This window comes from Oncorhynchus keta, unplaced genomic scaffold (genome assembly GCF_023373465.1).
Source record: "Oncorhynchus keta strain PuntledgeMale-10-30-2019 unplaced genomic scaffold, Oket_V2 Un_contig_3917_pilon_pilon, whole genome shotgun sequence".
Classification (NCBI taxonomy): domain Eukaryota; kingdom Metazoa; phylum Chordata; class Actinopteri; order Salmoniformes; family Salmonidae; genus Oncorhynchus; species Oncorhynchus keta.
Window position 1 is genome coordinate 2,318 of NW_026287502.1, and position 25,071 is coordinate 27,388.

The 25,071-nt window shown below is 38.7% G+C and overlaps 1 protein-coding gene across 1 annotated transcript in view; it reads left to right on the forward strand.

Annotated features, from left to right (window-relative positions):
• Window positions 1-804: 804 nt before the first annotated feature.
• Window positions 805-25,071, forward strand: part of LOC127924284 (neurotrophin-3-like) — a 157,039-nt gene continuing 132,772 nt past the window's right edge. The window contains exon 1 of the mRNA XM_052508870.1: window positions 805-971. Within this exon, the coding sequence (XP_052364830.1) occupies window positions 954-971 (18 nt within the window). The 5' untranslated portion in view covers window positions 805-953. The remainder of the gene's footprint in view (window positions 972-25,071) is intronic.

Genomic DNA, 25,071 nt, shown 5'->3' on the forward strand with positions numbered 1-25,071 from the left:
GGTTAGGGAGAGCCCTAACCGTGGTCCTTCTGTAGCTCAGTTGGTAGAGCATGGCGCTTGTAACGCCAGGGTAGTGGGTTCGATTCCCGGGACCACCCATACGTAGAATGTATGCACACATGACTGTAAGTCGCTTTGGATAAAAGCGTCTGCTAAATGGCATATATTATTATATTACCTAGCCCTGGATGTTGGGGTTAGTGATAGCCCTGGATGTTAGGGTTAGTGATAGCCCTGGATGTTAGGGTTAGTGAGAGCCCTGGATGTAAGGGTTAGTGACAGCCCTGGATGTTAGGGTTAGTGATAGCCCTGGATGTTAGGGTTAGTGACAGCCCTGGATGTTAGGGTTAGTGATAGCCCTGGATGTTAGGGTTAGTGATAGCCCTGGATGTTAGGGTTAGTGATAGCCCTGGATGTTAGGGTTAGTGATAGCCCTGGGTGTTAGGGTTAGTGATAGCCCTGGATGTTAGGGTTAGTGATAGCCCTGGATGTAAGGGTTAGTGATAGCCCTGGATGTTAGGGTTAGGGAGAGCCCTGGATGTTACGGTTAGTGATAGCCCTCGATTTTTGTGATAGGGAGAGCATTACTGTATATACAGGAGTTAGGTATCGGTATCTGTCCTGGTCGATGTCCATAGCTCCGACGGGCAGGCGTCTGCCTCTCTAAAGCACATAGGCCAGCAGCCATCTGTCCGTCAGAGCTGGAGATTACGAATGCAACCAGAGAGAGAGAGAGACACACACAGAGAGAGAGAGAGAGAGAGAGAGAGAGAGAGAGAGAGAGAGAGAGAGAGAGAGAGAGAGAGAGAGAGAGAGAGCACTACTCTCTTCGCGAAAGCAGGACTGTAGTAGCACGCATAGGCGGTGTGCTTTAAAGTGGGAAGTTTCGAAAAGGATTCTGTATATATCAGCACCTCCATGTCGGCTCTGCTGGATATTTACACACCGATGCTATGGTTACCTTTATTACGGTAAGACACGTTTACAAAACAACTTTACTGGCTCAACTGATGTTGTTTTGATTTGTAACTCAGTCGCTGTGACACGACCGTGTCTTGAGTGACAGACCGAGCGGCGTGTTTCAATGAGAAAGTGGGATTAAAACGAGGAAAACAACGAAAGAGTGAAATATATCAACATGATCTTTTGTGAAGTTGGTAGCTACCGTTGCAGCTGATATAGTACAGGTTGTACTGTTGTAAAACTGTTCTAAAACCACATCTAAACGTATGGTTTGGATACATGGAAGGGATTGAATTATAAATGATATATTTCCTTCAATAAGACAGTTGAATAATAGCCCAGTATTGTGTAGAATGTGTTTTGAGGCTCGGTAAAGAAAGCCCATCATATGGGGTAGATCCAGTCGGAATGTGTAACGCTATGCGCTGAGCGCTGCCCCGGGGGTGAACAGAAAACCAGTACGGGCAAATTCACTCCTTATACCTCCCCGGAATACACTCCTTCTATACCTCAGGTAGACAATAGACAGGGCTGGTCTGCGGCTCAGCTATTCCAACACGTAGTCTGCCATACACACATTATATATTATGTTCAACGGAAGAATGTGAAGTAGACTACTGTACATAGAGAGTGGATATGTTGTGGAATTCCTGGTCGCGCTTTAAATGAACTAAATCAAACATCCAACTTCCCTGACGCCCTCAGAGGGGAAATAAAGTCAGTATGTCTCTACAACTGAATCAATAAAGCAGAATGCGCTCAGCCTGTCAATCTGTCAGCGTGTCTGTCAACTCAACAGTCTGTGTGCAGGAGAGAAAGTGAACATTATAATTTGAGCCAACGGGCACCCTGTCCCGGGAAACATTTGCGGCTGCGTGATGCGCAGTGAAGGAGTTATTTGAATGTTATAATGTGGAATGTTAAATTACGGCCCCAGAACCCTTAAAATGATGCTTTATTTTCCCCATCGGCTTCACTTTGGTGTGCCGGTAGGTTGCCCTAAACACAGACAGAGATAGCAGACAATCCCTGAAATGGATAATCCCGCAAATCTGAGGAATAGACGGGATTGGCCATTGCCCTGGCTCGGGTGGTGATGAAGTGTTAATAAGGGAGAGAGAAGCGGTTCCCTGGTAGTTTGGTCGGTCTGACCGGGCCTCCACCGCAGTGCGTCGGGGTGGTCCTGTGTCTGGTTGAGCGCTGTAGGGATTCTACTACTATTCAGACTACAGACCTATGGCGCATCTGTCAAATAGTGGATTTGATGCAGAGCGCATCTGATTTGAGGAGCACTGGGAATTAGGATGAGTGGTTCAACAGGGCAGAAAATGGCCACAGCATAGGCTTCACCAGTACAGTACTGCACAAGCCTGGCTCTGTGCTACAGTAACCACAGAGCCAGTAGCTGGTAGGCCTCGGCTGCCACACCATGTCCACACCACGTCATAGTCAACTCAATCATGCTCTCCTCAAATGGTCACTTCCAATCTCCGTGAGAGTTTGTGTTGCAAAAATAATTAGATTTACATGTGACATTTCAATAACAAGTATCAATTCCACACAAAATATTGAAGGCCTGGATTCAATCAGATCAAGAGTTAACTAGCGATAGTAAACACTGGCATAGGGATATTTTGGTGGTGTTGAGGTTGGAGTTATCCAATTGGTTAGCAGCTGCTCTTGGGATCAAGCCACGCGCCCACACCCCCCACACTCGGGTTAGAAAGTGTAGGCAGGCTATTTAAGCGATAAGGCCGATGACGTGTGGTATGTGGTCAACATAACACAATGCGGAGTGCCTGGATACAGCTCTTAGCCGTGGTATACTGGCCATATACCACAAACCCCTGAGGTGCCTTACTGCTGTTATAAACGGGTAACTAGCATAATTAGACCAGTAAATAGTACGTTTTTTTTATACCAATGGTATATATGGTGTAATATACCACGGCTTTCAGCCAATCAGCATTCAGGGCTTGAACCACCCAGTTTATAAATATAAATAATTACGCTCAATGGAAAAGTCCTGAAAGGAAATGATGATGATGTCTATGATGCCAATCAAATCAAATCAAAGTGGGACACAACGCAGATAGCCCGGTTAGCCAATGTGCGGGAGCACTGGTTGGTCAGGCCAATTGAGGTAGAATGTACATGAATGTATAGTTAAAGTGACTATGCGCCTGGGCCGTACGGACACACTACCCTCTGTAGTGCCTTGCGGTCGGACACCGAGCAATTGCCGTACCAGGCAGTGATGCAACCAGTCAGGATGCTCTCGATGTTGCAGCTGTAGAACCTTTTGAGGATCTCAGGACCCATGCCAAATATTTTCAGTCTCCTGAGGGGGAAGAGGTTTTTGTTGTGCCCTCTTCACGACTGTCTTGGTGTGTTTGGACCGTTCTAGTTTGTTGTTGATGTGGACGCCAAGGAAATTTAAGCTCTCGACCTGCTCCACTACAGCCCCGTCGGTGAGAATGGGGACGTGCTCGGTCCTCCTTTTCCTGTAGTCCACAATCATCTCCTTAGTCTTGGTTACGTTGAGGGATAGGTTGTTATTCTGGCACCACCCGGCCAGGTTTCTGAGGTGGTGGAGGTGTAGATTACATCACATTATGATGTAATAATGAGGATGTCTGTGATCCTAATGGAGGTGTAGATTACATCACATTATGATGTAATAATGAGGATGTCTATGATCCTAATGGAGGTGTAGATTACATCACATTCTGATGTAATAATGAGGATGTCTGTGATCCTAATGGAGGTGTAGATTACATCACATTATGATGTAATAATGAGGATGTCTGTGATCCTAATGGAGGTGTAGATTACATCACATTCTGATGTAATAATGAGGATGTCTGTGATCCTAATGGAGGTGTAGATTACATCACATTCTGATGTAATAATGAGGATGTCTGTGATCCTAATGGAGGTGTAGATTACATCACATTCTGATGTAATAATGAGGATGTCTATGATCCTAATGGAGGTGTAGATTACATCACATTATGATGTAATAATGAGGATGTCTGTGATCCTAATGGAGGTGTAGATTACATCACATTCTGATGTAATAATGAGGATGTCTGTGATCCTAATGGAGGTGTAGATTACATCACATTATGATGTAATAATGAGGATGTCTGTGATCCTAATGGAGGTGTAGATTACATCACATTCTGATGTAATAATGAGGGTGTCTATGATCCTAATGGAGGTGTAGATTACATCACATTCTGATGTAATAATGAGGATGTCTGTGATCCTAATGGAGGTGTAGATTACATCACATTCTGATGTAATAATGAGGATGTCTGTGATCCTAATGGAGGTGTAGATTACATCACATTCTGATGTAATAATGAGGATGTCCATGATCCTAATGGAGGTGTAGATTACATCACATTCTGATGTAATAATGAGGTCTATCATCCTAATGGAGGTGTAGATTACATCACATTCTGATGTAATAATGAGGATGTCTGTGATCCTAATGGAGGTGTAGATTACATCACATTCTGATGTAATAATGAGGATGTCCATGATCCTAATGGAGGTGTAGATTACATCACATTCTGATGTAATAATGAGGTCTATCATCCTAATGGAGGTGTAGATTACATCACATTCTGATGTAATAATGAGGTCTATCATCCTAATGGAGGTGTAGATTACATCACATTATGATGTAATAATGAGGATGTCTGTGATCCTAATGGAGGTGTAGATTACATCACATTATGATGTAATAATGAGGATGTCTGTGATCCTAATGGAGGTGTAGATTACATCACATTCTGATGTAATAATGAGGATGTCTGTGATCCTAATGGAGGTGTAGATTACATCACATTCTGATGTAATAATGAGGATGTCCATGATCCTAATGGAGGTGTAGATTACATCACATTCTGATGTAATAATGAGGTCTATCATCCTAATGGAGGTGTAGATTACATCACATTCCAGTGTTGCACTTGAAAACAAGGCTGCATGGGATTTCTGAGAGGCCATCCAATGGCAATGTCTGCTTTAGGTCCCCATGTGTCGACAATACGCAATACCAACACAGGCTCTCCTCAGGGATGTGTTGTGTCCCCACTCCACCACCAACACAGTCTCTCCTCAGGGATGTGTTGTGTCTCCACTCCAACACAGTCTCTCCTCAGGGATGTGTTGTGTCTCCACTCCACCACCAACACAGTCTCTCCTCAGGGATGTGTTGTGTCTCCACTCCACCACCAACACAGTCTCTCCTCAGGGATGTGTTGTGTCCCCACTCCACCACCAACACAGTCTCTCCTCAGGGATGTGTTGTGTCCCCACTCCACCACCAACACAGTCTCTCCTCAGGGATGTGTTGTGTCTCCACTCCACCACCAACACAGTCTCTCCTCAGGGATGTGTTGTGTCTCCACTCCACCACCAACACAGTCTCTCCTCAGGGATGTGTTGTGTCTCCACTCCACCACCAACACAGTCTCTCCTCAGGGATGTGTTGTGTCTCCACTCCACCACCAACACAGTCTCTCCTCAGGGATGTGTTGTGTCTCCACTCCAACACAGTCTCTCCTCAGGGATGTGTTGTGTCTCCACTCCACCACCAACACAGTCTCTCCTCAGGGATGTGTTGTGTCCCCACTCCACCACCAACACAGTCTCTCCTCAGGGATGTGTTGTGTCTCCACTCCACCACCAACACAGTCTCTCCTCAGGGATGTGTTGTGTCTCCACTCCACCACCAACACAGTCTCTCCTCAGGGATGTGTTGTGTCTCCACTCCACCACCAACACAGTCTCTCCTCAGGGATGTGTTGTGTCCCCACTCCACCACCAACACAGTCTCTCCTCAGGGATGTGTTGTGTCTCCACTCCACCACCAACACAGTCTCTCCTCAGGGATGTGTTGTGTCTCCACTCCACCACCAACACAGTCTCTCCTCAGGGGGTCCCCCTCCACCACCAACACAGTCTCTCCTCAGGGATGTGTTGTGTCCCCACTCCACCACCAACACAGTCTCTCCTCAGGGATGTGTTGTGTCTCCACTCCACCACCAACACAGTCTCTCTTCAGGGATGTGTTGTGTCTCCACTCCACCACCAACACAGTCTCTCCTCAGGGATGTGTTGTGTCCCCACTCCACCACCAACACAGTCTCTCCTCAGGGATGTGTTGTGTCTCCACTCCACCACCAACACAGTCTCTCCTCAGGGATGTGTTGTGTCTCCACTCCACCACCAACACAGTCTCTCCTCAGGGATGTGTTTTGTCTCCACTCCACCACCAACACAGTCTCTCCTCAGGGATGTGTTGTGTCTCCACTCCACCACCAACACAGTCTCTCCTCAGGGATCCACCACCAACACAGTCTCTCCTCAGGGATGTGTTGTGTCCCCACTCCACCACCAACACAGTCTCTCCTCAGGGATGTTTGTGTCTCCACTCCACCACCAACACAGGGATGTGTTGTGTCTCCACTCCACCACCAACACAGTCTCTCCTCAGGGATGTGTTGTGTCCCCACTCCACCACCAACACAGTCTCTCCTCAGGGATGTGTTGTGTCTCCACTCCACCACCAACACAGTCTCTCCTCAGGGATGTGTTTTGTCTCCACTCCACCACCAACACAGTCTCTCCTCAGGGATGTGTTGTGTCTCCACTCCACCACCAACACAGTCTCTCCTCAGGGATGTGTTGTGTCCCCACTCCTGTACATCTTGTACACTAATAGTTGTACTAGTTCCCATCCTGACCGACACCTCGTTAAGTTCGCTGATGACACTGCCTTGATCAGCCTGTTGCATGATGACGAGGAACATCATGGCCCGGGGTCCTAGATGACTTTGTAGAGTGGTGTGAGGAACATCATGGCCCGGTCCTAGATGACTTTGTAGAGTGGTGTGAGGAACATCATGGCCCGGTCCTAGATGACTTTGTAGAGTGGTGTGAGGAACATCATGACCCAGGGTCCTAGATGACTTTGTAGAGTGGTGTGAGGAACATCATGACCCAGGGTCCCAGATGACTTTGTAGAGTGGTGTGAGGAACATCATGGCCCGGGGTCCTAGATGACTTTGTAGAGTGGTGTGAGGAACATCACGCCCCGGTCCTAGATGACTTTGTATAGTGGTGTGAGGAACATCATGGCCCGGTCCTAGATGACTTTGTAGAGTGGTGTGAGGAACATCATGACCCAGGGTCCTAGATGACTTTGTAGAGTGGTGTGAGGAACATCATGGCCCGGTCCTAGATTACTTTGTAGAGTGGTGTGAGGAACATCATGGCCCAGGGTCCTAGATGACTTTGTATAGTGGTGTGAGGAACATCATGGCCCGGTCCTAGATGACTTTGTATAGTGGTGTGAGGAACATCATGGCCCGGTCCTAGATGACTTTGTATAGTGGTGTGAGGAACATCATGGCCCGGTCCAAGATGACTTTGTATAGTGGGGTGAGGAACATCATGGCCCAGGGTCCTAGATGGCTTTGTAGAGTGGTGTGAGGAACATCATGGCCCGGTCCTAGATGACTTTGTATAGTGGTGTGAGGAACATCATGGCCCAGTCCAAGATGACTTTGTATAGTGGTGTGAGGAACATCATGGCCCAGGGTCCTAGATGGCTTTGTAGAGTGGTGTGAGGAACATCATGGCCCGGTCCTAGATGACTTTGTGAGGAATCACACTTGGTCCTCAACACCAACAAGACCAAAGAGATGTGCATAGACCTCAGGAAGTGTACAACACCTACCTCTGCAACATCTATCAGAGGTCAGAATATAGAAATTGTAGAGGAATACAAATACCAGGGTGTCCTGTTGGACAATAAGCTTCAGTGGAGTACATGTACAGACCTGATCTACAAAAAGAGCCAACAGAGACTGTACTTTCTCAAAAAGCTGGGATATTTTAATGTAGACTACTATACTGATGGTGTTTTACAAATCTTTCATTGAGAGTATTTTAACTTTTTGTATTGTTTGTTGGTTTGGCATTTCCACTGTCAGCCAGAGAAATATGCTGAGAAGGATTATCACCACAGCAGCAAGGTACTGGGAGTTAAACAGACAGGCCTGGATGAGATCTTTAAGGTCAGGGCCCTCCCCAAGGTACTGGGAGTCAAACAGACAGGCCTGGATGAGATCTTTAAGGTCAGGGCCCTCCCCAAGGTACTGGGAGTCAAACAGACAGGCCTGGATGAGATCTTTAAGGTCAGGGCCCTCCCCAAGGTACTGGGAGTTAAACAGACAGGCCTGGATGAGATCTTTAAGGTCAGGGCCCTCCCCAAGGTACTGGGAGTCAAACAGACAGGCCTGGATGAGATCTTTAAGGTCAGGGTCCTCCCCAAGGTACTGGGAGTTAAACAGACAGGCCTGGATGAGATCTTTAAGATCAGGGCCCTCCCCAAGGTACTAGGAGTCAAACAGACAGGCCTGGATGAGATCTTTCAGGTCAGGGCCCTCAGCAAGGCTCACAAAATAATTTTAGACCCAAGCCACCCTCTGTACCCGGACTTTGAACTACTCCTCTCTGGGTGCAGGTATAGGACACCCCTCAGCAGGAAAAACACAACTAGACAATCATTTGTGCCAGGTGTGATATCCATCCTATATAGCTCGGGCTAATCTTCCTATAGACCCAGTAAGGCCAGCAGGCTAATCTTCCTATCGACTCAGTAAGGCCAGCAGGCTAATGTTCCTATAGACTCAGTAAGGCCAGCAGGCTAATGTTCCTATAGACTCAGTAAGGCCAGCAGGCTAATGTTCCTATAGACTCAGTAAGGCCAGCAGGCTAATGTTCCTATAGACTCAGTAAGACCAGCAGGCTAATGTTCCTATCGACTCAGTAAGACCAGCAGGCTAATGTTCCTATAGACTCAGTAAGAATAGCTCGGGCTAATGTTCCTATCGACTCAGTAAGAATAGCTCGGGCTAATGTTCCTATAGACTCAGTAAGACCAGCAGGCTAATGTTCCTATAGACTCAGTAAGGCCAGCAGGCTAATGTTCCTATAGACTCAGTAAGACCAGCAGGCTAATGTTCCTATCCACTCAGTAAGACCAGCAGGCTAATGTTCCTATAGACTCAGTAAGAATAGCTCGGGCTAATGTTCCTATCGACTCAGTAAGAATAGCTCGGGCTAATGTTCCTATAGACTCAGTAAGACCAGCAGGCTAATGTTCCTATCGACTCAGTAAGACCAGCAGGCTAATGTTCCTATAGACTCAGTAAGGCCAGCAGGCTAATCTTCCTATAGACTCAGTAAGGCCAGCAGGCTAATGTTCCTATAGACTCAGTAAGACCAGCAGGCTAATGTTCCTATAGACTCAGTAAGACCAGCAGGCTAATGTTCCTATAGACTCAGTAAGGCCAGCAGGCTAATCTTCCTATAGACTCAGTAAGGCCAGCACGCTAATGTTCCTATAGACTCAGTAAGGCCAGCAGGCTAATGTTCCTATAGACTCAGTAAGACCAGCAGGCTAATGTTCCTATAGACTCAGTAAGACCAGCAGGCTAATGTTCCTATAGACTCAGTAGGACCAACAGGCTAATGTTCCTATAGACTCAGTAAGACCAGCAGGCTAATGTTCCTATAGACTCAGTAAGGCCAGCAGGCTAATGTTCCTATAGACTCAGTAAGGCCAGCAGGCTAATGTTCCTATAGACTCAGTAAGACCAGCAGGCTAATGTTCCTATAGACTCAGTAAGGACCAGCAGGCTAATGTTCCTATAGACCAGTAAGACCAGCAGGCTAATGTTCCTATAGACTCAGTAAGACCAGCAGGCTAATGTTCCTATAGACTCAGTAAGGCCAGCAGGCTAATGTTCCTATAGACTCAGTAAGGCCAGCAGGCTAATGTTCCTATAGACTCAGTAAGACCAGCAGGCTAATGTTCCTATAGACTCAGTAAGGCCAGCAGGCTAATGTTCCTATAGACTCAGTAAGGCCAGCAGGCTAATGTTCCTATAGACTCAGTAAGGCCAGCAGGCTAATGTTCCTATAGACTCAGTAAGGCCAGCAGGCTAATGTTCCTATCGACTCAGTAAGGCCAGCAGGCTAATGTTCCTATAGACTCAGTAAGACCAGCAGGCTAATGTTCCTATAGACTCAGTAAGACCAGCAGGCTAATGTTCCTATAGACTCAGTAAGGCCAGCAGGCTAATGTTCCTATAGACTCAGTAAGGCCAGCAGGCTAATGTTCCTATAGACTCAGTAAGGCCAGCAGGCTAATGTTCCTATAGACTCAGTAAGGCCAGCAGGCTAATGTTCCTATAGACTCAGTAAGGCCAGCAGGCTAATGTTCCTATAGACTCAGTAAGGCCAGCAGGCTAATGTTCCTATAGACTCAGTAAGGCCAGCAGGCTAATGTTCCTATAGACTCAGTAAGGCCAGCAGGCTAATGTTCCTATAGACTCAGTAAGGCCAGCAGGCTAATGTTCCTATAGACTCAGTAAGACCAGCAGGCTAATGTTCCTATAGACTCAGTAAGGCCAGCAGGCTAATGTTCCTATAGACTCAGTAAGGCCAGCAGGCTAATGTTCCTATAGACTCAGTAAGGCCAGCAGGCTAATGTTCCTATAGACTCAGTAAGGCCAGCAGGCTAATGTTCCTATAGACTCAGTAAGGCCAGCAGGCTAATGTTCCTATAGACTCAGTAAGGCCAGCAGGCTAATGTTCCTATAGACTCAGTAAGACCAGCAGGCTAATGTTCCTATAGACTCAGTAAGACCAGCAGGCTAATGTTCCTATAGACTCAGTAAGGCCAGCAGGCTAATGTTCCTATAGACTCAGTAAGGCCAGCAGGCTAATGTTCCTATAGACTCAGTAAGGCCAGCAGGCTAATGTTCCTATAGACTCAGTAAGGCCAGCAGGCTAATGTTCCTATAGACTCAGTAAGGCCAGCAGGCTAATGTTCCTATAGACTCAGTAAGGCCAGCAGGCTAATGTTCCTATAGACTCAGTAAGGCCAGCAGGCTAATGTTCCTATAGACTCAGTAAGGCCAGCAGGCTAATGTTCCTATAGACTCAGTAAGGCCAGCAGGCTAATGTTCCTATAGACTCAGTAAGGCCAGCAGGCTAATGTTCCTATAGACTCAGTAAGGCCAGCAGGCTAATGTTCCTATAGACTCAGTAAGGCCAGCAGGCTAATGTTCAGGCTATAGACTCAGTAAGGCCAGCAGGCTAATGTTCCTATAGACTCAGTAAGACCAGCAGGCTAATGTTCCTATAGACTCAGTAAGGCCAGCAGGCTAATGTTCCTATAGACTCAGTAAGGCCAGCAGGCTAATGTTCCTATAGACTCAGTAAGGCCAGCAGGCTAATGTTCCTATAGACTCAGTAAGGCCAGCAGGCTAATGTTCCTATAGACTCAGTAAGGCCAGCAGGCTAATGTTCCTATAGACTCAGTAAGGCCAGCAGGCTAATGTTCCTATAGACTCAGTAAGGCCAGCAGGCTAATGTTCCTATAGACTCAGTAAGGCCAGCAGGCTAATGTTCCTATAGACTCAGTAAGGCCAGCAGGCTAATGTTCCTATAGACTCAGTAAGGCCAGCAGGCTAATGTTCCTATAGACTCAGTAAGGCCAGCAGGCTAATGTTCCTATAGACTCAGTAAGACCAGCAGGCTAATGTTCCTATAGACTCAGTAAGACCAGCAGGCATGTTCCTATAGACTCAGTAAGGCCAGCAGGCTAATGTTCCTATAGACTCAGTAAGGCCAGCAGGCTAATGTTCCTATAGACTCATCATGTTTTTTAGTCAGTAAGGGTATGCTAATGTTTCTATATGTCAGTAAGACCAGTCCCAGTATTGTTCCAGTAGACTTGACCACCAGTATTTCAACTTAGACATGCCATGACACTGCAAGAACATGTCCCAGACAATGGCCAGCAGTCTAAGCCTGTAAGGATGTTAGGTATAGCAGGCTAATGTTCCTATAGATCAGTTTGTAAGGCCAGATTTGACAGGTTGTATTGCCAGCTAAGTTTCCTCAGTTTGAGGCCAGCAAATGCCTGGTCCCAGACTCATGACCAGCAGGCTAATGTATAGACTCTAAGACCAGCAGGATGTTCCTATGACTTGAAGGCCAGCCTGGCCTAATCTTATCTTCATGTAATGGCAAAATGAGATGTTTTGTATTTCAGACTTGAAACCTGTCAAACGCAAGCCTGGTCCCAGACATGTATTGACCAGTAGACTGTAGCCTGGTCCCAGATCAGTTTGTAAAGCAGTAGACTGAAGCCTGGTCCCAGATCAGTTTGTATTGTATAGCAGTAGACTGACTAGCCTGGTCCCAGATCAGTTTGTATTGCAGCAGTAGACTGACTAGCCTGGTCCCAGATCAGTTTGTATTGTATAGCAGTAGACTGACTAGCCTGGTCCCAGATCAGTTTGTATTGCAGCAGTAGACTGACTAGCCTGGTCCCAGATCAGTTTGTATTGTAGCAGAAGACTGACTAGCCTGGTCCCAGATCAGTTTGTATTGCAGCAGTAGACTGACTAGCCTGGTCCCAGATCAGTTTGTATTGCAGCAGTAGACTGACTAGCCTGGTCCCAGATCAGTTTGTATTGCAGCAGTAGACTGACTAGCCTGGTCCCAGATCAGTTTGTATTGTAGCAGTAGACTGACTAGCCTGGTCCCAGATCAGTTTGTATTGCAGCAGTAGACTGACTAGCCTGGTCCCAGATCAGTTTGTATTGCAGCAGTAGACTGACTAGCCTGGTCCCAGATCAGTTTGTATTGTAGCAGTAGACTGACTAGCCTGGTCCCAGATCAGTTTGTATTGCAGCAGTAGACTGACTAGCCTGGTCCCAGATCAGTTTGTATTGCAGCAGTAGACTGACTGGCCTGGTCCCAGATCAATTTGTATTGCAGCAGTAGACTGACTAGCCTGGTCCCAGATCAGTTTGTATTGCAGCAGTAGACTGACTAGCCTGGTCCCAGATCAGTTTGTAGACTTAGCCTGGTCCCAGCAGTAGACTGACTAGCCTGGTCCCAGATATCAGTTTGTATTTAGACTGTATAGCCTGGCAGCATTGTAGACTGACTAGCCTGGTCCCAGATCAGTTTGTATTGCAGCAGTAGACTGACTAGCCTGGTCCCAGATCAGTTTGTATTGCAGCAGTAGACTGACTAGCCTGGTCCCAGATCAGTTTGTATTGCAGCAGTAGACTGACTAGCCTGATCCCAGATCTGTTCTTGATCAGCCAAACATGACAGTTCCATGTGTACTGGGCAAAGAGAGCAGAACCAGCTTGGCACCAGAACCAGGCTATTGTAGTGGGCATACCTGGCCAAGGCTCAGTCACAACGGTTTACACACTAATAGGACCATGTGGACACACTTCGGGACATCTAGAGACTCCACAGAAACATGTCTCTACATATTGGACCATATAGGGACACAGTTATACCCTCCTACTGCTGTGGGTGTCAGTGTGTTTGTGTGTCCTGAGGTGCAGAACAGAGCAGAGAAACATCACGTGGTCTGAAGGTGAATGACCACATATTGATGCAGCCCCATCACATGATGCCCCAGAATAGAGACATTAACTATCATAGTAGATGGACATATATCTATAGTGTAGATATGGGAGGCATTATATCTTGGTGATATATATCTGTAGATATGGACATTATATCTGTAGTGTAGATATGGACATTATATCTATAGATATGACATTATATCTATAGTGTAGATATGGACATTATATCTGTAGTGATAGATATGGACATTATATCTGTAGTGTAGATATGGACATTATATCTATAATATATGGACATTATATCTGTAGTGATAGATATGGACATTATATCTGTATATACATATATCTGTAGTGTAGATATGGACATTATATCTAATACTCTCTGTAGTAGATATGGACATTATATCTGTAGTGTAGATATGGACATTATACATTATATCTAGATATGGACATATATCTGTAGTGTAGATATGGACATTATATCTATAGTGACATTATATCTATAGAGGACATTATATGGACATTATATCTGTAGTGTAGATATGGACATTATATCTGTAGTGTAGATATGGACATTATATCTGTAGTGTAGATATGGACATTATATCTATATAATATATCTCTGTAGTGAAGATATGGACATTATATCTGTAGTGAAGATATGGACATTATATCTAGTGTAGTGTACATTATATCTGTAGTGTAGATATGGACATTATATCTGTAGTGTAGATATGGACATTATATCTGTAGTGTAGATATGGACATTATATCTATATAATATTATCTCTGTAGTGTAGATATGGACATTATATCTGTAGTGTAGATATGGACATTATATCTGTAGTGTAGATATGGACATTATATCTGTAGTGTAGATATGGACATTATATCTGTAGTGTAGATATGGACATTATATCTGTAGTGTAGATATTATATCATATATATCTGTAGTGTAGATATGGACATTATATCTGTATAGATATGGACATTATATCTGTAGTGTAGATATGGACATTATATCTGTAGTGTAGATATGGACATTATATCTGTAGTGTAGATATGGACATTATATCTATATAATATTCTCTGTAGTGTAGATATGGACATTATATCTGTAGTGTAGATATGGACATTATATCTGTAGTGTAGATATGGACATTATATCTGTAGTGTAGATATGGACATTATATCTGTAGTGTAGATATGGACATTATATCTAGATGGACATTATATCTGTAGTGTAGATATGGACATTATATCTGTAGTGTAGATATGGACATTATATCTATATAGATATGGACATTATATCTGTAGTGTAGATATGGACATTATATCTATATAGATATATTATATCTGTAGTGTAGATATGGACATTATATCTGTAGTGTAGATATGGACATTATATCTATAGTGTAGATATGGACATTATATCTAGTATAGATATGGACATTATATCTGTAGTGTAGATATGGACATTATATCATTATACATTATATCTGTAGTGTAGATATGGACATTATATCTGTAGTGTAGATATGGACATTATATCTGTAGTGTAGATATGGACATTATATCTGTAGTGTAGATATGGACATTATATCTGTAGTGTAGATATGGACATTATATCTGTAGTGTAGATATGGACATTATATCTAGTGTAGATATGACATTATATCTGTAGTGTAGATATGGAGTGTAGATATATATCTGTAGTGTAGATATGGACATTATATCTGTAGTGTAGATATGGACATTATATCTGTAGTGTAGATATGGACATTATATCTATATAGATACATTATATCTGTAGTGTAGATATGTACATTATATCTGTAGTGTAGATATGGACATTATATCTGTAGTGTAGATATGGACATTATATCTGTAGTGTAGATATGGACATTATATCTGTAGTGTAGATATGGACATTATATCTGTAGTGTAGATATGGACATTATATCTGTAGTGTAGATATGGACATTATATCTGTAGTGTAGATATGGACATTATATCTGTAGTGTAGATATGGACATTATATCTGTAGTGTAGATATGGACATTATATCTATATAATAATCTCTGTAGTGTAGATATGGACATTATATCTGTAGTGTAGATGTGGACATTATATCTGTAGTGTAGATATGGACATTATATCTGTAGTGTAGATATGGACATTATATCTGTAGTGTAGATATGGACATTATATCTGTAGTGTAGATGTGGACATTATATCTATAGTGTAGATATGGACATTATATCTGTAGTGTAGATATGGACATTATATCTATAGTGTAGATATGGACATTATATCTGTAGTGTAGATATGGACATTATATCTATATAATACTCTCTGTAGTGAAGATATGGACATTATATCTGTAGTGAAGATATGGACATTATATCTGTAGTGTAGATATGTACATTATATCTGTAGTGTAGATATGGACATTATATCTATATAATAATCTCCGTAGTGTAGATATGGACATTATATCTATATAATACTCTCTGTAGTGTAGATATGGACATTATATCTGTAGTGAAGATATGGACATTATATCTGTAGTGTAGATATGTACATTATATCTGTAGTGTAGATATGGACATTATATCTGTAGTGTTGATATGGACATTATATCTGTAGTGTAGATATGGACATTATATCTGTAGTGTAGATATGGACATTATATCTGTAGTGTAGATATGGACATTATATCTGTAGTGTAGATATGGACATTATATCTGTAGTGTAGATATGGACATTATATCTGTAGTGTAGATATGGACATTATATCTGTAGTGTAGATATGGACATTATATCTGTAGTGTAGATATGGACATTATATCTGTAGTGTAGATATGGACATTATATCTGTAGTGTAGATATGGTACATTATATCTATATAATATTCTCTGTAGTGTAGATATGGACATTATATCTGTAGTGTAGATATGGACATTATATCTATATAATATTCTCTGTAGTGAAGATATGGACATTATATCTGTAGTGTAGATATGTACATTATATCTGTAGTGTAGATATGGACATTATATCTGTAGTGTAGATATGGACATTATATCTATATAATATTCTCTGTAGTGTAGATATGGACATTATATCTGTAGTGTAGATATGGACATTATATCTGTAGTGTAGATATGGACATTATATCTGTAGTGTAGATATGGACATTATATCTATATAATATTCTCTGTAGTGTAGATATGGACATTATATCTGTAGTGTAGATATGGACATTATATCTATATAATATCTGTAGTGTAGATATGGACATTATATCTGTAGTGTAGATATGAACATTATATCTATAGTGTAGATATGGACATTATATCTATATAATACTATCTGTAGTGTAGATATGGACATTATATCTGTAGTGTAGATGTGGACATTATATCTGTAGTGTAGATATGGACATTATATCTGTAGTGTAGATGTGGACATTATATCTGTAGTGTAGATGTGGACATTATATCTGTAGTGTAGATGTGGACATTATATCTGTAGTGTAGATATGGACATTATATCTGTAGTGTAGATATGGACATTATATCTGTAGTGTAGATATGGACATTATATCTGTAGTGTAGATATGGACATTATATCTATATAATAATCTCTGTAGTGTAGATATGGACATTATATCTGTAGTGTAGATATGGACATTATATCTGTAGTGTAGATATGGACATTATATCTATATAATAATCTCTGTAGTGTAGATATGGACATTATATCTGTAGTGTAGATATGGACATTATATCTGTAGTGTAGATATGGACATTATATCTGTGGTGTAGATATGTACATTATATCTGTAGTGTAGATATGGACATTATATCTGTAGTGTAGATATGGACATTATATCTGTAGTGTAGATATGGACATTATATCTGTAGTGTAGATATGGACATTATATCTGTAGTGTAGATATGGACATTATATCTGTAGTGTAGATATGTACATTATATCTGTAGTGTAGATATGGACATTATATCTGTAGTGTAGATATGGACATTATATCTATAGTGTAGATATGGACATTATATCTATAGTGTAGATATGGACATTATATCTATATAATATTCTCTGTAGTGTAGATATGGACATTATATCTGTAGTGTATATATGGACATTATATCTGTAGTGTAGATATGGACATTATATCTGTAGTGTAGATATGGACATTATATCTGTAGTGTAGATATGGACATTATATCTGTAGTGTAGATATGGACATTATATCTATATAATATTCTCTGTAGTGTAGATATGGACATTATATCTGTAGTGTAGATATGGACATTATATCTGTAGTGTAGATATGGACATTATATCTGTAGTGTAGATATGGACATTATATCTGTAGTGTAGATATGGACATTATATCTGTAGTGTAGATGTGGACATTATATCTATATAATAATCTCTGTAGTGTAGATATGGACATTATATCTGTAGTGTAGATATGGACATTATATCTGTAGTGTAGATATGGACATTATATCTGTAGTGTAGATATGGACATTATATATATATAATCATCTCTATAGTGTAGATATGGACATTATATCTTTAGTGTAGATATGGACATTATATCTGTAGTGTAGATATGGACATTATATCTGTAGTGAAGATATGGACATTATATCTGTAGTGAAGATATGGACATTATATCTGTAGTGTAGATATGGACATTATATCTGTAGTGTAGATATGGACATTATATCTATATAATACTCTCTGTAGTGTAGATATGGACATTATATCTGTAGTGTAGATATGGACATTATATCTGTAGTGTAGATATGGACATTATATCTGTAGTGTAGATATGGACATTATATCTATAGTGTAGATATGGACATTATATCTGTAGTGTAGATATGGACATTATATCTATATAATATCTCTGTAGTGTAGATATGGACATTATATCTGTAGTGTAGATATGGACATTATATCTGTAGTGTAGATATGGACATTATATACTATATAATATCTGTAGTGTAGATATGGACATTATATCTGTAGTGTAGATATGGACATTATATCTGTAGTGTAGATATGGACATTATATCTATATAATTATCTCTATAGTGTAGATATGGACATTATATCTGTAGTGTAGATATGGACATTATATCTGTAGTGTAGATATGGACATTATATCTGTAGTGTAGATATGGACATTATATCTGTAGTGTAGATATGGACATTATATCTGTAGTGTAGATATGGACATTATATCTATATAATAATCTCTGTAGTGTAGATATGGACATTATATCTGTAGTGTAGATATGGACATTATATCTGTAGTGTAGATATGGACATTATATCTATAGTGTAGATATGGACATTATATCTGTAGTGTAGATATGGACATTATATCTATATAATCATCTCTGTGGTGTAGATATGGACATTATATCTGTAGTGTAGATATGGACATTATATCTGTAGTGTAGATATGGACATTATATCTGTAGTGTAGATATGGACATTATATCTGTAGTGTAGATATGGACATTATATCTATATAATAATCTCTGTAGTGTAGATATGGACATTATATCTGTAGTGTAGATATGGACATTATATCTGTAGTGTAGATATGGACATTATATCTGTAGTGTAGATATGGACATTATATCTATATAATACTCTCTGTAGTGTAGATATGGACATTATATCTGTAGTGTAGATATGGACATTATATCTGTAGTGTAGATATGGACATTATATCTGTAGTGTAGATATGGACATTATATCTGTAGTGTAGATATGTACATTATATCTGTAGTGTAGATATGGACATTATATCTGTAGTGTAGATATGGACATTATATCTATATAATCATCTCTATAGTGTAGATATGGACATTATATCTGTAGTGTAGATATGGACATTATATCTGTAGTGTTGATATGGACATTCATTATATCTGTAGTGAAGATATGGACATTATATCTGTAGTGTAGATGTGTACATTATATCTATATAATATTCTCTGTAGTGAAGATATGGACATTATATCTGTAGTGTAGATATGGACATTATATCTGTAGTGTAGATATGGACATTATATCTATATAATACTCTCTGTAGTGTAGATATGGACATTATATCTGTAGTGTAGATATGGACATTATATCTGTAGTGTAGATATGGACATTATATCTGTAGTGTAGATATGGACATTATATCTATATAATATTATCTGTAGTGTAGATATGGACATTATATCTGTAGTGTAGATATGGACATTATATCTGTAGTGTAGATATGGACATTATATCTGTAGTGTAGATATGGACATTATATGGACATTATTATATATCTGTAGTGTAGATATGGACATTATATCTGTAGTGTAGATATGGACATTATATCTATATAATATATCTGTAGTGTAGATATGGACATTATATCTGTAGTGTAGATATGGACATTATATCTGTAGTGTAGATATGGACATTATATCTATATAATATTCTCTGTAGTGTAGATATGGACATTATATCTGTAGTGTAGATATGGACATTATATCTGTAGTGTAGATATGGACATTATATCTGTAGTGTAGATGTGGACATTATATCTGTAGTGTAGATATGGACATTATATCTGTAGTGTAGATATGGACATTATATCTGTAGTGTAGATATGGACATTATATCTGTAGTGTAGATATGGACATTATATCTGTAGTGTAGATATGGACATTATATCTGTAGTGTAGATATGGACATTATATCTATATAATCATCTCTATAGTGTAGATATGGACATTATATCTGTAGTGTAGATATGGACATTATATCTATAGTGTAGATATGGACATTATATCTATATAATCATCTCTATAGTGTAGATATGGACATTATATCTGTAGTGTAGATATGGACATTATATCTATAGTGTATATATGGACATTATATCTATAGTGTAGATATGGACATTATATCTGTAGTGTAGATATGGACATTATATCTGTAGTGTAGATGTGGACATTATATCTGTAGTGTAGATATGGACATTATATCTGTAGTGTAGATATGGACATTATATCTGTAGTGTAGATATAATTATATCTATAGTGAAGATATGGACATTATATCTGTAGTGTAGATATGGACATTATATCTGTAGTGTAGATGTGGACATTATATCTATATAATATTCTCTGTAGTGAAGATATGGACATTATATCTGTAGTGTAGATATGTACATTATATCTGTAGTGTAGATATGGACATTATATCTGTAGTGTAGATATGGACATTATATCTATATAATATTCTCTGTAGTGTAGATATGGACATTATATCTGTAGTGTAGATATGGACATTATATCTGTAGTGTAGATATGGACATTATATCTGTAGTGTAGATATGGACATTATATCTATATAATATTCTCTGTAGTGTAGATATGGACATTATATCTGTAGTGTAGATATGGACATTATATCTATATAATACTCTCTGTAGTGTAGATATGGACATTATATCTGTAGTGTAGATATGAACATTATATCTATAGTGTAGATATGGACATTATATCTATATAATACTATCTGTAGTGTAGATATGTACATTATATCTGTAGTGTAGATGTGGACATTATATCTGTAGTGTAGATATGGACATTATATCTGTAGTGTAGATGTGGACATTATATCTGTAGTGTAGATGTGGACATTATATCTGTAGTGTAGATGTGGACATTATATCTGTAGTGTAGATATGGACATTATATCTGTAGTGTAGATATGGACATTATATCTGTAGTGTAGATATGGACATTATATCTGTAGTGTAGATATGGACATTATATCTATATAATAATCTCTGTAGTGTAGATATGGACATTATATCTGTAGTGTAGATATGTACATTATATCTGTAGTGTAGATATGGACATTATATCTATATAATACTCTCTGTAGTGTAGATATGGACATTATATCTGTAGTGCAGATATGTACATTATATCTGTAGTGTAGATATGGACATTATATCTGTAGTGCAGATATGTACATTATATCTGTAGTGTAGATGTGGACATTATATCTGTAGTGTAGATATGGACATTATATCTGTAGTGTAGATGTGGACATTATATCTGTAGTCTAGATATGGACATTATATCTATATAATCATCTCTATAGTGTAGATATGGACATTATATCTGTAGTGTAGATATGGACATTATATCTGTAGTGTAGATATGGACATTATATCTGTAGTGTAGATATGGACATTATATCTATAGTGTAGATATGGACATTATATCTGTAGTGTAGATATGGACATTATATCTATATAATCATCTCTATAGTGTAGATATGGACATTATATCTGTAGTGTAGATATGGACATTATATCTGTAGTGTAGATATGGACATTATATCTGTAGTGTAGATGTGGACATTATATCTGTAGTGTAGATATGGACATTATATCTGTAGTGTAGATATGGACATTATATCTATATAATCATCTCTATAGTGTAGATATGGACATTATATCTGTAGTGTAGATATGGACATTATATCTGTAGTGTAGATATGGACATTATATCTGTAGTGTAGATATGGACATTATATCTGTAGTGTAGATATGGACATTATATCTGTAGTGTAGATATGGACATTATATCTGTAGTGTAGATGTGGACATTATATCTATATAATACTCTCTGTAGTGTAGATATGGACATTATATCTGTAGTGTAGATATGGACATTATATCTGTAGTGTAGATATGGACATTATATCTATAGTGTAGATATGGACATTATATCTGTAGTGTAGATATGGACATTATATCTATATAATCATCTCTATAGTGTAGATATGGACATTATATCTGTAGTGTAGATATGGACATTATATCTGTAGTGTAGATATGGACATTATATCTGTAGTGTAGATATGTACATTATATCTGTAGTGTAGATGTGGACATTATATCTGTAGTGTAGATATGGACATTATATCTGTAGTGTAGATATGGACATTATATCTGTAGTGTAGATGTGGACATTATATCTGTAGTGTAGATATGGACATTATATCTGTAGTGTAGATATGGACATTATATCTATATAATACTCTCTGTAGTGTAGATATGGACATTATATCTATATAATAATATCTGTAGTGTAGATATGGACATTATATCTGTAGTGTAGATATGGACATTATATCTGTAGTGTAGATATGGACATTATATCTATATAATACTCTCTGTAGTGTAGATATGGACATTATATATGTAGTGCAGATATGTACATTATATCTGTAGTGTAGATATGGACATTATATCTGTAGTGCAGATATGTACATTATATCTGTAGTGTAGATGTGGACATTATATCTGTAGTGTAGATATGGACATTATATCTGTAGTGTAGATATGGACATTATATCTGTAGTGTAGATGTGGACATTATATCTGTAGTGTAGATATGGACATTATATCTGTAGTGTAGATATGGACATTATATCTGTAGTGTAGATATGGACATTATATCTATATAATCATCTCTATAGTGTAGATATGGACATTATATCTGTAGTGTAGATATGGACATTATATCTGTAGTGTAGATATGGACATTATATCTGTAGTGTAGATATGGACATTATATCTATATAATATTCTCTGTAGTGTAGATATGGACATTATATCTGTAGTGTAGATATGGACATTATATCTATATAATATTCTCTGTAGTGCAGATATGTACATTATATCTGTAGTGTAGATATGGACATTATATCTGTAGTGTAGATATGGACATTATATCTGTAGTGTAGATATGGACATTATATCTGTAGTGTAGATATGGACATTATATCTGTAGTGTAGATATGGACATTATATCTGTAGTGTAGATATGGACATTATATCTGTAGTGTAGATATGGACATTATATCTATAGTGTAGATATGGACATTATATCTGTAGTGTAGATATGGACATTATATCTATATAATCATCTCTATAGTGTAGATATGGACATTATATCTGTAGTGTAGATATGGACATTATATCTGTAGTGTAGATATGGACATTATATCTGTAGTGTAGATATGGACATTATATCTGTAGTGTAGATATGGACATTATATCTGTAGTGTAGATATGGACATTATATCTGTAGTGTAGATATGGACATTATATCTGTAGTGTAGATATGGACATTATATCTGTAGTGTAGATATGGACATTATATCTGTAGTGTAGATATGGACATTATATCTGTAGTGTAGATATGGACATTATATCTGTAGTGTAGATATGGACATTATATCTATATAATATCTGTAGTGTAGATATGGACATTATATCTATATAATATATCTGTAGTGTAGATATGGACATTATATCTGTAGTGTAGATATGGACATTATATCTATATAATACTCTCTGTAGTGTAGATATGGACATTATATATGTAGTGCAGATATGTACATTATATCTGTAGTGTAGATATGGACATTATATCTGTAGTGCAGATATGTACATTATATCTGTAGTGTAGATGTGGACATTATATCTGTAGTGTAGATATGGACATTATATCTGTAGTGTAGATATGGACATTATATCTGTAGTGTAGATGTGGACATTATATCTGTAGTGTAGATATGGACATTATATCTGTAGTGTAGATATGGACATTATATCTGTAGTGTAGATATGGACATTATATCTATATAATCATCTCTATAGTGTAGATATGGACATTATATCTGTAGTGTAGATATGGACATTATATCTGTAGTGTAGATATGGACATTATATATATGTACATTATATCTGTAGATATGGGACATATAATATCTGTAGTGTAGATATGGACATTATATCTGTAGTGTAGATATGGACATTATATCTGTAGTGTAGATATGGACATTATATCTATATAATACATTATATCTGTAGTGTAGATATGGACATTATATATGTAGTGCAGATATGTACATTATATCTGTAGTGTAGATATGGACATTATATCTGTAGTGCAGATATGTACATTATATCTGTAGTGTAGATGTGGACATTATATCTGTAGTGTAGATATGGACATTATATCTGTAGTGTAGATATGGACATTATATCTGTAGTGTAGATGATGGACATTATATCTGTAGTGTAGATATGGACATTATATCTGTAGTGTAGATATGGACATTATATCTGTAGTGTGTAGATATGGACATTATATCTATATAATCATGGACATCTATAGTGTAGATATGGACATTATATCTGTAGTGTAGATATGGACATTATATCTGTAGTGTAGATATGGACATTATATCTGTAGTGTAGATATGTACATTATATCTGTAGTGTAGATGTGGACATTATATCTGTAGTGTAGATATGGACATTATATCTGTAGTGTAGATGTGGACATTATATCTGTAGTGTAGATATGGACATTATATCTGTAGTGTAGATATGGACATTATATCTGTAGTGTAGATATGGACATTATATCTATAGTGTAGATATGGACATTATATCTGTAGTGTAGATATGGACATTATATATATTATATCT